General features: G+C 46.1%; 1 protein-coding gene across 2 annotated transcripts in view; it reads left to right on the forward strand.

Moving 5' to 3' along the window:
• The first annotated feature begins 9,761 nt into the window (after positions 1-9,761).
• Positions 9,762-16,878, forward strand: part of LOC141053210 (uncharacterized) — an 85,635-nt gene continuing 78,518 nt past the window's right edge. Inside the window, exons 1-3 of one of the 2 annotated variants that reach the window (XM_073550603.1) lie at positions 9,762-9,838; positions 12,884-12,938; positions 14,504-14,593. In XM_073550603.1, coding sequence (XP_073406704.1) covers positions 9,832-9,838; positions 12,884-12,938; positions 14,504-14,593 — 152 coding nt within the window. In that variant the 5' untranslated portion in view covers positions 9,762-9,831. Of the gene's footprint in view, positions 9,947-12,883; positions 12,939-14,503; positions 14,594-16,878 lie in introns of both variants that reach the window. The other variant, XM_073550604.1, reaches the window with a different exon arrangement.

The raw sequence follows: 16,878 nt of genomic DNA on the forward strand, positions 1-16,878 counted from the left end.
TAGAGAACGGCAGCAACAGCTGATGCTGCAGTTCTCTACCCAAGATCGTCGTGGGACACACTCGTGGACTGCTTCGGATCGTGGGTGAGTATTTTTGTGATTTGTTATGTTAATATCTATTCCGTAAAAGACAATGGCTTCGGGGAACAATGTGACAAGTATTGGTAAGTATGTTACTCTATGTTATATGTACTGTATGTCTATGTATGTATTGTATGAATGTATTGTATGTAGTATGTATGTAGTATATATGTGGTATGTATGTAGCATGTAGTATGTATGTAGTATGTATGTAGCATGCATGTAGCATGCAGTATGTATGTAGCATGCATGTAGTATATATGTAGTATGTATGTAGCATGTAGTATGTATGTAGCATGCATGTAGTATATATGTAGTATGTATGTAGCATGTAGTATGTATGTAGCATGCATGTAGTATGTATGTAGCATGCATGTAGTATGTATGTAGTATGTATGTAGTATATATGTAGTATGTATGTAGCATGTAGTATGTATGTAGCATGCATGTAGTATGTATGTAGCATGCATGTAGTATATATGTAGTATGTATGTAGCATGTAGTATGTATGTAGCATGCATGTAGTATGTATGTAGTATATATGTAGTATGTATGTAGCATGTAGTATGTATGTAGCATGTAGTATGTATGTAGCATGCATGTAGTATGTATGTAGCATGCATGTAGTATATATGTAGTATGTATGTAGCATGTAGTATGTATGTAGCATGCATGTAGTATGTATGTAGTATGTATGTAGTATATATGTAGTATGTATGTAGCATGTAGTATGTATGTAGCATGCATGTAGTATATATGTAGTATGTATGTAGCATGTAGTATGTACGTAGCATGCATGTAGTATGTATGTAGCATGTAGTATGTATGTAGCATGCATGTAGTATATATGTAGTATGTATGTAGTATGTATGTAGTATGTATGTAGTATATATGTGTTATGTATGTAGTATGTATGTAGTATATATGTGTTATGTATGTAGTATGTATGTAGTATATATGTGGTATGTATGTAGTATGTATGTAGTATGTATGTAGCATGCATGTAGTATGTATGTAGTATTTTTTTTTTTTTTTATTTTTTTTTTAACATTTAACACATTAGCCGGATGATGGGACTACTACTGTCCCATCATTGGCTAATGTGTCAATCACTGTCATGGTAGCAGGCATCGCCCGATGGGACTTGTAGTCCCATCGGACGATGCCTGCACAGACCCCCGAAGCCTGCACAGCCCCCCGGCAGGCCGGCACAGCCCCCCGGCAGGCCGGTACAGACCCCCACAGGGTGCACAGACCACCGGCAGGCCGGTACAGACCCCCACAGGGTGCACAGACCACCGGCAGGCCGGCACAGCCCCCCGGCAGGCCGGTACAGACCCCGGGCAGTCCACACAGCCCCCCGGCAGGCCGGCACAGCCCCCCGGCAGGCCGGCAGAGACCCCCGGAAGGCCCGAAATGACGGCGCATCATGATGCGCACACACCGCGCATCATGATGACGTCAGGCTGTCAATCAACTTTGAACTTCCGATTCCGATGCCGACTTCCGATATTGAAAAAATATCGGAAGTCGGTATCGGAATTCCGATACAGCAAGTATCGGCCGATACCCGATACTTGCGGTATCGGAATGCTCAACACTACTGATAATGAAAAAAACAACACAATACTAATAAAACCATAAGTGCCATTATACATAGGAGATCTCTATATAGTATAGAGTGTAAGTATGCAGGTAACACACTGACTCACCAGTGACTTTATGCACAGGACCTCTATACTGTATATAGTGTATGGTGTACCGGTAATACAGCGATCACCAGTGAGATTATACAGAGGAGCTCTGTATATAGTGTCAGTGTACAGGTAATACAGTGACATTATACACAGGAGCTCTGTATATAGTGTACCGGTAATACAATGATCACTGGTGACATTATACACAGGAGCTCTATATATAGTGTACATTTAATACAGTGATCACCGGTGACATACACAGGAGCTCTGTACATAGTGTACAGGTAATACAATGATCACTGGTGACATTATACACACGAGAGCGCTGTATAAAACACTGCATAGCATTCGGCTCAGTGCTATTCTGTGGGGCAGCTCACATCTGCAATTATTTTCTCATGTCGATTTGGCATGAAAGAACACAGCATGCTGCAATTGGCAGTGAGACCCTACTCATTTGCACCCATATATGTCATCGCATTGCAGTCCAATATACGCCGAATCAGGCCATGGAGATGATGGAGAAAGTACTTTCTTCATCTCCTCTGCACTTGTTTTCCGATTCTCTCATGCGAGAGGATCGGAGCACTAAGAACTGACACTCGACTCACGCTCGCAGCAGAGCTAGAGCCGAGGGCCATTAGCATATCACATCCAGTACTCTCACATCGGATGCCATGCGCTGGTGTAATTCCAATCTAACACACTGACTCACCAGTGACGTCTCTAAATGAAGTCCTTCATCTTCCCTTTTCTTCTTCATCCAATGCAGACCACCATCATTTCTTCCAGCCAGGACTCATCTCTGCAGAAAATAACACAAAATCATGTAGAGCACCACTTTCAGAGCACATTTCCCAATTTTTTCCCCAACTTCTACACTACGCCAGATGAAAAAAAAATAGCAACATAGTGCTGCCTTGCACAGTAACAGCCCACCTCCCCACACTGAAAAAAGTATCTTCAAAAATTAAATACATAACAGCATTAATCATATCTTTTCATTAGCCCCTACAGTAATAATGTCCCGTATCCTGGCCCCTTCCTGCAATAACATCCCTCACCCTGGCACCACGTGTTGTCTCATTCCTGGCCCCATGTGTTGCCTCATTCCTGGCCCCATGTGTCCTCTCTCCTTCCTGGTGCCACGTGTCCTCTCATGCCTGGCCCCATTTGTCCTCTCCTTCCTGGCACCATGTGTCCTCTCCTTCCTGGTCCCATGTGTCCTCTCATGCCTGGCCCCATGTGTCCTCTCATGCCTGCCCCCATGTGTTGCCTCATTCCTGGCCCCATGTGTCCTCTTCTTCCTAGCCCCATGTGTCCTCTCATGCCTGGTGCCATGTGTCCTCTCCTTCCTGGCCCCACGTGTCCTCTCATGCCTGGCCCCATGTGTTGTCTCATTCCTGGCTCCATGTGTCCTCTTCTTCCTGGCCCCATGTGTCCTCTCTTTCCTGGTGCCATGTGTCCTCTCCTTCCTGGCCCCATGTGTCTTCTCCTTCCTGGTCCCATGTGTCCTCTCCTTCCTGGCCCTATGTTTCCTCTCCTAACTGGCGCCATGTGTCCTCTCATGCCTGGCCCCATGTTGTGGCTTTCAGTACAAAAAAAAGTTTCTTCTTACCCGGCTGTGGTCCAGCGGCGTCCTCTTCCTCATCCATTTGAGGTGCATGGCAATGACGTCTTACGCCAGCGACGTGCACGCCATCAGCTCCGTCCTTTTATTGTCTGTCGGCTGTTAACTACTGCCATGCAGGAAGACACCGGCAATAGATGTCAGCTAATCGTGCATTTGAGGACACACATTCAGTTACTGAACAGGCCGATTCTTGCCCCTGGCGGGCCGGTGAGCAGAGGCAAAAAAACAGGAATAAAAGTTCCCCATTCTGCTGATCGGCACAGCATTCGGATTAACACTGATCGACAAGTTATCCCCCGTCCTCTGGACAACCCCTCTAATGGGAGATCAGTAAGGTCTCTTTCACACATCAGGTTTTCGCCGTCAGGCGCGATCCGGCGCTTTTGACAGAAACCGGATCCGGCGAAATGCAATGCCGGATCCGGTTTCCCCCCCATTGACTTGCATTTGCGCCGGATCGCGCCGGATGGCCATGCGTTTCATCCGGTTTTCGCCGGATCCGGCAATGTGTCGCAATGTGTCGCGATCCGGCGTCTGGAAAAAACGTCTACTGTAACGTTTTTTGTCTCCGGCGAAAAAGCCGGACACGCCGGATCCGGCGCGTCCGGTTTTTTCACACAATGAAAGCCTATGAGCGCCGCAATGCGCCTGATCCGGCGAAAGCCGGATCCGGTGGCCGGATCCGTTTTTTTTGGTCTGAGCATGCTCAGTAGCTCTGCCCACAAGACATATATAAAAGCAAGACAGTGGGACCCACAGCCACACCCAACATGCCACCCAAGAAAGCAACCAAGCGAAGCAGGAGAAGGCAGGAGACCACTGCAGCACCATCAGCACCACCACCACCCCAAATGGAGCAGCAAATAGAACATGCTGAGGAGGGGAGGCCAGCAGCAGATGAGAGACGGTAATTATCAAATCCCCCATTCCTCCAAACTAGGGCCATGGAATATCAAGATATTCATTGGCCCTTTGTTTCTCTTTATTCAACAGCCGCCAAAGAGATGCAGCAGCAGCAGCAGCAGCAGAAATGGCATCACTGGCAGCAGCAATACCCACAGCCATGGAGTCTGGCCATCAACAGGACAGCACATCTTCTTCTGGGAGCCCTCCCTCGCATCGTCAGCGTTTGACGGTAAGTTTTTATTTCCAAAATCCATCATCTCTGTAATATACACTCACTGGCCACTTTATTAGGTACACCATGCTAGTAAGGGGTTGGACCCCCTTTTGCCTTCAGAACTGCCTCAATTCTTCGTGGCAGAGATTCAACAAGGTGCTGGAAGCATTCCTCAGAGATTTTGGACCATATTGACATGATGGCATCACACAGTTGGCGCAGATTTGTCGGCTGCACATCCCTGATGCGAATCTCCCGTTCCACCACATCCCAAAGATGCTCTATTGGATTGAGATCTGGTGACTGAGGAGGCCATTTGAGTACAGTGAACTCATTGTCATGTTCAAGAAACCAATCTGAGATGATTCGAGCTTTATGACATGGCGCATTATCCTGCTGAAAGTAGCCATCAGATGTTGGGTACATTGTGGTCATAAAGGGATGGACATGGTCAGCAACAATACTCAGGTAGGCTGTGGCGTTGCAACGATGCTCAATTGGTACCAAGGGGCCCAAAGAGTGCCAAGAAAAAATTCCCCACACCATGACACCACCACCACCAGCCTGAACCGTTGATACAAGGCAGGATGGATCCATGCTTTCATGTTGTTTACGCCAAATTCTGACCCTACCATCCGAATGTCGCAGCAGAAATCGAGACTCATCAGACCAGGCAACGTTTTTCCAATCTTCTACTGTCCAATTTCGATGAGCTTGTGCAAATTGTAGCCTCAGTTTCCTGTTCTTAGCTGAGAGGAGTGGTACCCAGTGTGGTCTTCTGCTGCTGTAGCCCATCTGCCTCAAAGTTCGACGCACTGTGCGTTCAGAGATGCTCTTCTGCCTACCTTGGTTGTAACGGGTGGCAATTTGAGTCACTGTTGCCTTTCTATCAGCTCGAACCAGTCTGCCCATTCTCCTCTGACCTCTGGCATCAACAAGGCATTTCCGGCCACAGAACTGCCGCTCACTGGATTTTTTTTCTTTTTCGGACCATTCTCTGTAAACCCTAGAGATGGTTGTGCGTGAAAATCCCAGTAGATCAGCAGTTTCTGAAATACTCAGACCAGCCCTTCTGGCACCAACAATCATGCCACGTTCAAAGGCACTCAAATCACCTTTCTTCCCCATACTGATGCTCGGTTTGAACTGCAGGAGATTGTCTTGACCATGTCTACATGCCTAAATGCACTGAGTTGCCGCCATGTGATTGGCTGATTAGAAATTAAGTCTTAACACACAGTTGGACAGGTGTACCTAATAAAGTGGCCAGTGAGTGTATGTCTATTCATTGCCTTTTATTTCAAAACAGGAATCACAAGATGAAGAGGAGCTCCCAGAAGAAGAAGGAAGGGGTGGACAGACACCTGGAGTGGGCTCACAATTGGTAAGTTTTTTGCATCAAACGCAGAAACACAACATCACACTACACACAACACATAGAAAACAATGTTCTGCAGACCACACACAGCAAACAAATGCCTACATCCAAAGACATAACATTTTTTGTTTTCTTCTCTAGTCTTCCCAATCTGGTGCTCGGCCAAGAGGTCCTCGCAGTGCCTCCCAGGGTCGTCGGCGACAGCAACGCGGCGGTCACCAGCGTGTAAGTATAAATATTTTTGCTTTTTTTTTGCACTTTTTATTTCATTTCTTTTGTGGAGGCTAATTATGTTATTTTTGTCTTTTTCTTTAACAGCCTTCACAGCGTGCTCCCGACTCTGACGGTGAGGATGGAGGACTCGATGTGGACCACCTCATCGATCTCGTCAGAGAAAGGGAGCCGCTCTGGAATATGGCTGACCGCCGCCACGCTGACCTTATCGTTACCCGACGACTCTGGGAGGAAATCTGTTCTCTCCTTGTGGGCCGCTGGGAGGACCTCGAAGCTCGGGCCCAGATTAAAGAGCGTAAGTATATACAGTACCGGTTGCTTGATGTAAACCAGTGTTTCCCGAACTCCAGTCCTCGTGGTCCCCACGGATCATGTGTTCAGGATTTCTATTTACTATGGAAATCCTGAAAACATGACCCCTGGGGACCATGAGGACTGGAGTTTGTGAAACACTGATGTTGTATACTAACCACTCCTTTCTCGTTTCAGGGAACAGAATTGTGAATCGGTGGCGGTCTGTGAGGGATCGTTTCAAGAAGGAGTTCAATAAAGAGATGCGGGCCCCGAGTGGATCTGGAGGACGCAGGAGCAAGTACAAGTACGCAGAAGCCCTGTCGTTCCTCCGGGAAACAATGCTCACCAGAAGGTAAATATTACACACCACATGTGAAAAAAATGTTAGATGTAACTTTTTTTTTTCAGCCAGGGCCATACCATGTCAGTATTTTAATTGTTTTTTTTTCTCTTTATTCCACAGCACGGTGAGCAGCACTCGGGAGCCTGCACGATTGGACCCTTCTGAGGCGATCCCTGAGGAGACCGGCACCGAGGGACACTTCGACCGCCCCGGTACATCTGCACCTTCCCAGCCTTCCCACACATTCGACCCATCTGTCCCATCCACCAGCACAGGAGCATCGTGGCCGCCTACATTACATGAAGCTGCTGGTGAGGAGATCGATTTCCCTTTACCCCACCCTTCTGCCCCTGCCACCTCTAGTACACCTGCGGGTACTGGGCGGCAGCGGCAGAGGGGTCAGGAAAAGAGTTATGCGCAAGAGTTCTTGCATCTGAATGCATCTTTCCAGAACTGTCTCAAAGTCTTGTCAGAGCAAATCTCCGCAGGCTTTCAGCAGATCAACTCCAGCATTCTGGAGGTGAAGACACTTCTGCAAACCATGCATTCAGAAGCAAGATCTTCGCCAAACCACACCTTTTTCAGGTCTGTTGTGGAGCGCATGGCAACACTATCTCCTACCCAGCAGATGCATGTAATGCATTCGTGCCACGGTGCTCTACAGCAGGTTACCTCCCAACCTCCACCTCCCACCACTGTAGTTCCTCCACCTGCACCCCCTCCAGCCACTTTCCATCCTCCCCCTCCTATTACATCTGCACCCCCTCCAGCCACTTTCCATCCTCCCCCTCCTATTACATCTGCACCCCCTCCAGCCACTTTCCATCCTCCCCCTCCTATTACATACCAGCAACCTCCCCAGTACCAGACATCTCCCCACTTCCAGCAACCTGCCCCGTACCAAACTCCTTCCCCGTACCAAACTCCTTCCCCGTACCAAACTCCTTCCCCATACAACTTTCCATCAACATCATCTGCTCCTACAGTCCCTGCCCAACCCTCCACTCCACCGCCCACCACCTCTTCTGCCTCCCACATGTCCACCCATTCTGTAGCTTTTTCCACACCTTCACCTCTAACTGTTCCTTCCCCACCACGATCCCAGTCCTCTCTCCACACACCCAGTGTCGAAGTGTCCCGCAGCCCCTCCAGCAGTATTTCCACCGCACAGTACACAGAGTTGTAATGGTTTTTTTTTGTAATAAAAATGCCCATTGGGTTTAAAACCTTTATTAAAAAAGTTTTTTGCACTTTAAAAACATAAAAAAAAAAAAATTAAATAAAAGTTAAATTATCGTTTCACAATGGTTGTCTGTCATTTCTTTTTGCGGCGAACTATGTTTTAAAAAAAGGTTAAATACAGGGTATTTCAAAGGTAAAAAGGTATTCAAAACCAGGTATATAACTGTGGGTAAATTTTAGCTTTGTGCCACAGTTGTGTTCCTGGTTGTGTTTGAAGCAAAGTATTTCACCTAAAAAGTTGTGTTTATTGTTGGTGATTTCCTACCAATGTACACAACTTTTGTTAAAAGGTGAAATACTTTGCATAAAACACAACCAGGTACACACCTGTGGCCTAAAGGTAAAAATAGTAAGACCATGACAAGATAGCCAACTTTGGTTGGCAAAGGTATATACTGTTGGTCCAGAAGGTACACAAGTTTAGGGCAAAAATCTCTCACACTCTGTCATCCCAGTGTACTCTGCCTTGAGGTGACATAAAGTATAGTGGAAAATTGTCCCTGAAACCGTCACAGAACTTCTAGTGGTAATATTTCCAATGACAACATCCATCTTCGCCAGTAACTTGCTCTTCTCTCCAACCTGCACTTTCTTCTCTACAACCTGTCAAAGAAGGGCTGTAGGAACATGCTATATCTAGTTTTCCAGTAGCCAATCCCGTTCGGAAGGCCACAAGGGTCAATTTTAAAAACCGGATCCGGCGTAATCCGTCGAAAAACGGATAGAAAAACGGATAGAAAAACGGATGAACCGGATGAGACGGATCCGGTTTTGTCTGTCAAGAACTAGACGGATCCGGCAGAAAACCGGATCCGGCACTTCAGGTTTTACAAAACATTTGCCGGATCCGGCATTCCGGCACGACGCCGGATCGCGCCTGACGCCGAAAACCTGATGTGTGAAAGTAGCCTAAGATAACAACAGAACTGGTGCACTTTGGTCAACTCGGCTCCCGCCAAAAAATGGGAGAAAAAGTTCTTAAAAAGTTGTCCATACTCCTGATGATACATGTTAAAGTACAGCCCGTCCGTATGGTGTCATCCACCTAAAACTACTACAGCGATACAAAACTATTTTTTTTTGTTACAAAGTTGTGACATTTGTTTTTAGAACATAGGACACTTTTACCACACAATGAAAGTGGTAAAAACAAAACCCAATGGCGGAGGGCGATTTCCTTCACCCCTTCATCCCCCGCTCTCACTTTTTTCTTGCTCTCCAGTACATTGTATAGTGCAATGCATGGTGTCATAGCTCGTCCTGCGGAAAGCAAGGCCTGCGCCCATGGAGAAATGGGAAGGTTACAGAGGAAGGCGAAAGACAAAAACGCTGATCAGGCGGAGGGTCACGGTAGTAAAACCGTAAAACACTACATGAATTTGGTATCATTACCGTATGGACCCTTAATAAAAATAAAGTCTTTTTTTTTTTTTTTTTTTACTGCGCAGACGAAATACAAGAAACAATGGAAGTATTGCTGTTTTTTATTATTACTCCCATCTCCATTACACATGTCCAGCATGGGCTGATCCTTCACTTTCCAGTCACTCTGATAACGCCGCTGGTTTCATTTCAGTAAACCCTTCCGTCCAATCCTTCCCTATAAAACACTTGAGGAAACTTCACTATCATTTTAAGCAGACGCGCCCTCCTCTCTGCAGTCCTGGCCGGTTCGTTTGCCCACATCCAAAATGGCCGCCGTAACGCAGCCTCCACCTAGCAGCAACGCTGTTTTGTGTATGTTGCCATGGTGACGGCCGATCCGTTCTCTCACAACTGACAGCTATGCTCCCGTGACTGCGGCTAGGAATGGCTGGTGAGTGCGTGGAGAGACCGCATGCGTCCTGTGCCTGACTGACACTGTACTTATGGCTCACCGGGGCAATATTATAAAAAGGGAACGTTGGAAAGGTCAACCAATCAGGTTGGAGCTATCATTTATCATTTTACCTTTAAGAAATGTAAGCAGCAATCGGATTGGTAGCCTTGAGTTACTCCGTCCCTTGTATCACTTTGCATGCATTTCTTAGTGCATTTTATATACAGGAAGCATAGCGTTATGTAATCTTCAAAATATGTCAGTTATGTCCTGGAAGATATGTGGTTTCCCGATAGAATAGGGCAGAAACATAAAAAAGGCTTCATGGGGCATGTAAGGGAGCACACTTATGGTGGGGGCACTAAATCGCCCTATACAGGTGATTTTTGGCTGTATGCCACTGCTCCATGGCAGCATAGTGCAAGTGAAAGGTAGCATTGCGACCCGCAGGCACCGCAGCAAGCAAGTTACAAAAATCCAACTGCTTCTGACTTTTTGTGACTTGCTTGTCACTCTTCACAGTAGCCCATTAACTTGTACTATGTTGCCACGTGGCAGCAACATATAGCCATTTTTGGTCGCTTGACCAGTGTACGGCGTCTGCGTGTAGCCCCCGCATTACGGAGCTGGCATATATGTGGCTAGTACTCAGTGTTAGGACTCGCTCAGACGAGTGCTGCTCTCCGCTGTTTTGACTGATAGTACTTGTCCCCGTGTTATTCTATGGCGCTGAGCACGTGTACAATGTTTTTTACAGCAGCAGCTTTCATCAGTTACCGGACCATTTAACGTTTCCTATGTTACAGAACTGCAGTGTATCCGTAAAAATCTAATTCTACACTGTGGCTACATACAATATCCGTTTTTTTTTTTCGTAGACTTGAATGGGTGAGTCTCCTCCGATCTCTGGAGGAAAATCGTACACGCTGTGATTTTTTTTTTCACACTCAGATCCAGTCAGTGAAATGAAATCTGTAATTTGCACCACCCCATTGAATAAGTTTATTTGCAAATTTTGTAAATAATTTGGTGGTTATTTTCACTGTGTATACTGCCCCTACACTGCTGTACCCTAGGTTGGAAATCTGACCCTGTGCTCCATTTATTCTCTATGGGGCTTCCGTAAATAGCTGAGTGCAGCTCTCATCAGCCCCGTAGGGAATTAATGGCGCGGTGTCCTGCGCTGGCAGGTTCACTCACACTGGTGAGAGAATGAGGATGATTATGCTAATGAGTCGGAGTTTGATCCAAGTGTCGTCTGAGTGTGATCCAATTCTCTTGCACGACAGAATCGCAGCACAGGTACGGAGAAGATGGAGAACTTACAGTAATTTCTCCATCTTCTCTTTCTGGCAGCCCTGTAGAGAATGAACAGAGCTGCAGTCGTGCGATCCACCTGCCATGCTGTTTCATAACGGGGGGGGGGGGGGGTGGTAAAAGTTCACAGATCTGCTGATGCGTGCAGGTCCCGGCGGTCGGACACCCACTGATCAGTAAGTTACCGCCTATTTTGCAGGCAGGTGATAACTTGTTTTAACCGGACAACTCCTTTAAGGGGTTATAGGAGTGTTCTGGTGAATCAAAGTGAAAAAAACGAATAACATAGTAACATAACAGTTAGCAAGGCCAAAAAAAGACATTTGTCCCTCCAGTTCAGCCTATATTCCATCAGAATAAATCCCCAGAATAGAAGAAATAATATCCTCCCTGATCCTCAGCATCTATAGTACTTTTCTAGCACTCAGCGGTCGATTAGCACTTTGGACAGTGAATGGCCAAGCGGGCAGGAAAAAGAAACACAGACCATCAGGGAATGGATGAGCACCGGATAGGGAAGTGAAGGAATTGAAGGCAGTGCATTATTTCTTTTAGATTCTTTTTAAGCCGTCTAAGGATCATTTTTATTCTCCAAAACATCCCTTCATGCTATCCCCCACACTGTCATACCCACTCTCTTGAGCTATGTACAGGTACCAATATGGTCTAGATAGCATAAACAATAATAAAATGTGCCAAATTTATCAGAATTGTTCATGATGTTTGATAAATTCGATGCATCGCTAAGTGTCTGGTCCTTAGTTTTTATCGTCTGTTAAATGGCTTACTTTGTGCCAAAATTTTAGCACATTTTTTGGCACATGAGGTTGCATTTAGGCCATGCTCCATTTCCAGCGAACTCACGCTCACTTGCTGGACAAGGTGCAAAAAGTGTCTAGAACACATAATAAATGTGGGGCAATTCATAAAGGAGGTTTTTTGGTACAAATTTTAGCATAATATGTCTCTCACGTTGTGCTTAGAAAATGATTGAATTGATTTTTTAACCAATGTGTGAAAGAAATCAGCAAAATCTAAGTGCAAATTTACACCAGTCATAATGTGATTATCATGCCTCAATATTTGGTACCTTTTGCTGTGTTGTCAGTTTCTCATTCTGCTGATCTGCTGAGCCACTGCTTGTTTGGTCTCTGTCCAACTGCTGATGGTTCTTTTGTCTTTCATTTCTTTGGTTTGAATCTATTCAAGTGTCTCATTTCCCAATTTGGTTCTGTCCTACCACATCTTGGGAGGAGCTATTTATACTCACCTTGTACCTGCATCTTTGCTGGCTATATTTCAAGACAGATGGTGTTTGGAGAGCCAGCGCCTCAGCTAGGGATTATTTTACCTGGTTAATCTAAGTTGCTTTTCCTATGGTTTGCTTGTGTGTGTCTTCCTCCCCAGTACCCTATCCTTTGTTTTATTCTTGGGGTCTGGGAGGTTTTCCACATTGTGTGGTTCTTATTTTCTTGTCTTTTCTATGTGTCTGTGTGAATATGGTCATAGGCCTATGGGGGCGCTATTGTGTATACTTGTGGTGCCAGCCTCTGTGGTCAGGCAGGGACAAATCAGGGTCAAAATAAGGACTTTCCTAGTTTGAACGGGGACCTGTTGGGTTCGGTGTTTGTCTTTCTTGGTTTGTACATTACCCGAGTGAGTGTGCTTATACAGACATAACAATGATATTATCATTTCAGATATTTCTTTTTATTTTATATCCAGAAACAATGAGGAAATCTCTTACTATTATGGATCTGAAATCTGCAATGGAATCCAGGTTAGTTATTATTATTTTTATTATTTATTTATATAGCACCATTAATTCCATGGTGCTGTACATTAGAAGGGGTTACATACAAAGTTAGAGATATCGTTAACCGTAAACAAATTTACAATGACAGACTGGTACAGAGAGGAGGGGACCCTGTCCTTGCGGACTTACATTCTACGGGATAGTAGGGAAGAGACAGAAGGTCGGGGGTGCAGCAGCTCTGGTAGTGATGAGGTGGCAGCTCGGGTGGTGGTGAGATGGTATAATGGTTATTGCAGACTGTAAGCTTTTCAGAAAAGATGGGTTTTCAGGTTCTGTTTGAAGGATCCGAGGGTGGTGGATAACCGGATGTGTTGAGGCATGGAGTTCCAGAGGATGGGGGATGTTCGGGAGAAATCTTGGAGGCGGTTGTGTGAGGAACGAATAAGTGTGAAGGAGAGTAGGAGGTCTTGGAAGGATCGAAGATTACGTGAGGGAAGATATTGGGAGATTAGTTCAGAGATATAGGGAGGGGACAGGTTGTGGATGGCTTTGTAGGTCAGTGTTAGTAGTTTGAACTGGATTCGTTGGGGAATTGGGAGCCAGTGGAGGGATTTGCAGAGGGGAGAGACAGGGGAGTAGCGAGGAGAGAGGTGGATTAGTCGGGAAGCAGAGTTGAGGACAGACTGGAGTGGTGCAAGAGAGTTAGCAGGGAGGCCACAGAGGACAGTGTTGCAGTAGTCAAGGCGGGAGATGATGAGGGCATGTACAAGAGTTTTAGTAGATTGAGGGCTGAGGAAGGGACGGATTCTGGAAATATTTTTGAGTTGAGACGACAGGGCAGAGTCGAGAGTTACTCCGAGTTATGCGTGAAATTAGTGAAGAAAAGTGGAAGGTAGGATTCTTTTTGGGAATTTTATGTTTGCTCCAGTTTTACTTGGTAATTGACTTGTAATGGGCCAGGTTTTTCAAAATTAGTGCAACTGAGAAGTGTAGCAATTGTCCATGTAAAATGAAAGGATTAGGCCTCATTCACATGTCCGATTTTTCCAAATGCGAGAAAAACAGTCAGAGTGTGGCCTGAGTGTGGTCTTTCTCAACCATCTCCATTATAAGGCCGGGGTCACACAGCCGTTGATTCTTTTGTGCAAGAGAATCAGGCTGAATATGCTAATGACACTAAGATCAGAGTTTGATCCAAGTGTGATCCGATTCTCTCGCATGAGAGAAATGAATGTCTCCTTTGATTCTCTGCGCGTACATATAGACTTGTACGAGTGCGTGAAATCCGATTATCGGAGGCACCTGCAGCATGCTGCCATTGTTTTCTCATGTTGAATCGCCATGAGAAAATAATCAGAGATCTGCACTGCCCCATAGTATAACATTGGGCCAGGTGCTATCTGGTATTTATCTGATTGCAGTTTTCCAATTAAGGCCGGGTTCACATTAGTGTTTGGCTGGTCTGCGTAGGGCTGCGTACTTCTTCCCTTAAGCTCCGCCTACGCCCCGCCTACTTCTCTGTGAGTGTAGACAACCTGAACAATTCCTATAATCAAAATTCTGATTATTTAATTTTCTTTTTTTAACAGAAAAATGGAAACGTGTTTATTAATTGAGACAGAATACATCAAGAATCTTCAGAAACAAGTGTACCTTCTGGAACTGGAGACGTCGTTCTTATATCCTTTCCACCATCCTAGTTCCACAGTTAGTGGATATTTCATTTCACTGTGCCATGCACTGAGTTATTTAAACAAAAAAAAAGTTTAGGAAAAGAGATGCTTAAAAGTCCATTAATGGGTTATTCTCATCTATAGAACTTATTAACTTCCGTATCTACTGGAAATGTGTTCTGTTGCTGATCGCTGGGGTTAGGACTGTGATTGCTAGGATAACCTCCAATACAGAAAAGGGAGTTTCATCAGAGCCAGGATACAAATCCAGCTCACCAGACATAGCATTCCAACATCGGAGCACGAGACCGCTGTGTCAAAGCGCACAATCCAAGGCAATGAGAAAAAACGAGTGGCTAAGGCTAGTTTCACACTAGCGTTTATGAGCGCAGCGACGGCCTGCGCACGGCCGCCGCTAAGCCCCGCCCCCCGCCGGTAGCTCCACCCACCGGCGCATGACGCTGCATGCGCCCTGCGTCCCCTATCTTTATCACAGGGGGCGCAGGCCGTGCGCAGTATGCGTTTGGGGGCGCATGCGTCCTTTTGACGGTGCACCGACCTGCGCCAAACACAACCTGCTGCAGTTTGGTTGCGTCGGCGCACCGTCAAAAAGGCGCATGCGCCGCCAAACGCATACTGCGCACGGCCTGCGCCCCCAGTGATAAAGATAGGGGACGCAGGGCGCATGCAGCGTCATGCGCCGGTGGGCGGAGCTACCGGCGTAGGCGCGGCAGGGGCGGGGCTTAGCGGCGGCCGTGCGCAGGCCGTCGCTGCGCTCATAAACGCTAGTGTGAAACTAGCCTTAGCGGCGGCCGTGCGCAGGCTGTCGCTGCGCTCATAAACGCTAGTGTGAAACTAGCCTAAGCACTCTTAATCATGATACCCATGATTAAGAGTGCTTAGCCACTCGAAACGCGTAGATCGATCGCATGCCTTGTAACTCATGCTGGCTTTTAAACCTCATTTATATTGAGTGAATAAAGAATATTTTTCACTACATCGTGGAGCTGGACAAAGTTTTTTCTCATTGCCTTAGTTTCATCAGAGCCCTGTCTGAATGGAGTGTAGGTCGCTCTCTGCTGCATTCATTCTCCATAGCACTCCTTGAGATAGCCGATTGCTGTGAGCGGTTATATTCAGAAGTCCCATGGAGAATTAGGTCAAGTTCACGCGCCATGGATTTTTTTTGCTGATTTGCACTGTGGATCCCAATTGTAAATCCGCAGCAATTTACTTTACAATAAAAGTACAGTGTGTGAGGCAGTGACCGGTGTCACATGTAATGGTCGCTGGGTGTTCCCCCCCCCAGGATTCACAGGGAGGCGTATTGAGGCCATGGGAGTGCAGGCGTAGCTGTGATTGCAATGCAGAATAAAAGTAAGTATAGGTCTTGGACATGCTATTTGTCCAGGGCAGATGTAAGAAAACCTGCTGGGCTTTTATTTTTGAAAGAGACTACAGGATGGTAATCTTTTTTATAATATTTTTTATATAGCGCTAACATATTCCGCAGCGCTTTACAGTTTGCACACATTATCATCACTGTCCCTGATGGGGCTCACAATCTAAATTCCCTATTAGTATGTCTTTAGAATGTGGGAGGAAACCGGAGTACCCGGATGAAACCCACGCAATCATGGGGAGAACATACAAACTCCTTGCAGATGTTGTCCTTGGTGGGACAATAAGAGCCACCGTGCCGCCCACAGTAGTGGTGCGGTCTGTTTCCTTCCCTGGCCCGGGCTTTCCATGTGGCCCATGGCCACAGATTCCAGTTAAAAGCCTTGCAGTAAAAGCTTTGGGTGTGTCAGGGTCAGAATCAGCATTAGTTTGGTCTAGCAAGTGTGCAGAGCAGAAGGCTCTGCAGAGCTACACCTGTGTGAGGCAACACAGGCACAAGGAGCTGAAAGGCCTGGCACCCACAGCGTTCATGGCGGTGCAGTCACCCACAGCAACAGGTCTCGGAGGTGTTCCGGCGTGTTTATTGGTTGCAATCTGGAGGATATGTATCCCGGCTGCGATCTGGAGGTTAACATGTGCTGTATATTTTTTGTGAGCTGAGCGTTAAAGAGACTTTTGGAACTTTCCTGGGTCACTGCCTCATCACTTCACAGCGTGGATGCCGCTGCACTACAAGTGGCATGTAAATGTTTGGGCACCCCTGATCAAAATACGGTTATTGTGAACAGTTAAGCAAGTTAAAGATGACACGATCTCTAAAAGGCATAAAGTTAAAGATGACACATTTCCTTTGTATTTTAGACAAAAAATAAATATATACTTTTATCTTT

Source organism: Dendrobates tinctorius, unplaced genomic scaffold, assembly GCF_039654945.1.
Source record: "Dendrobates tinctorius isolate UK_male_01 unplaced genomic scaffold, ASM3965494v1 ptg000165l, whole genome shotgun sequence".
Lineage (NCBI taxonomy): Eukaryota > Metazoa > Chordata > Amphibia > Anura > Dendrobatidae > Dendrobates > Dendrobates tinctorius.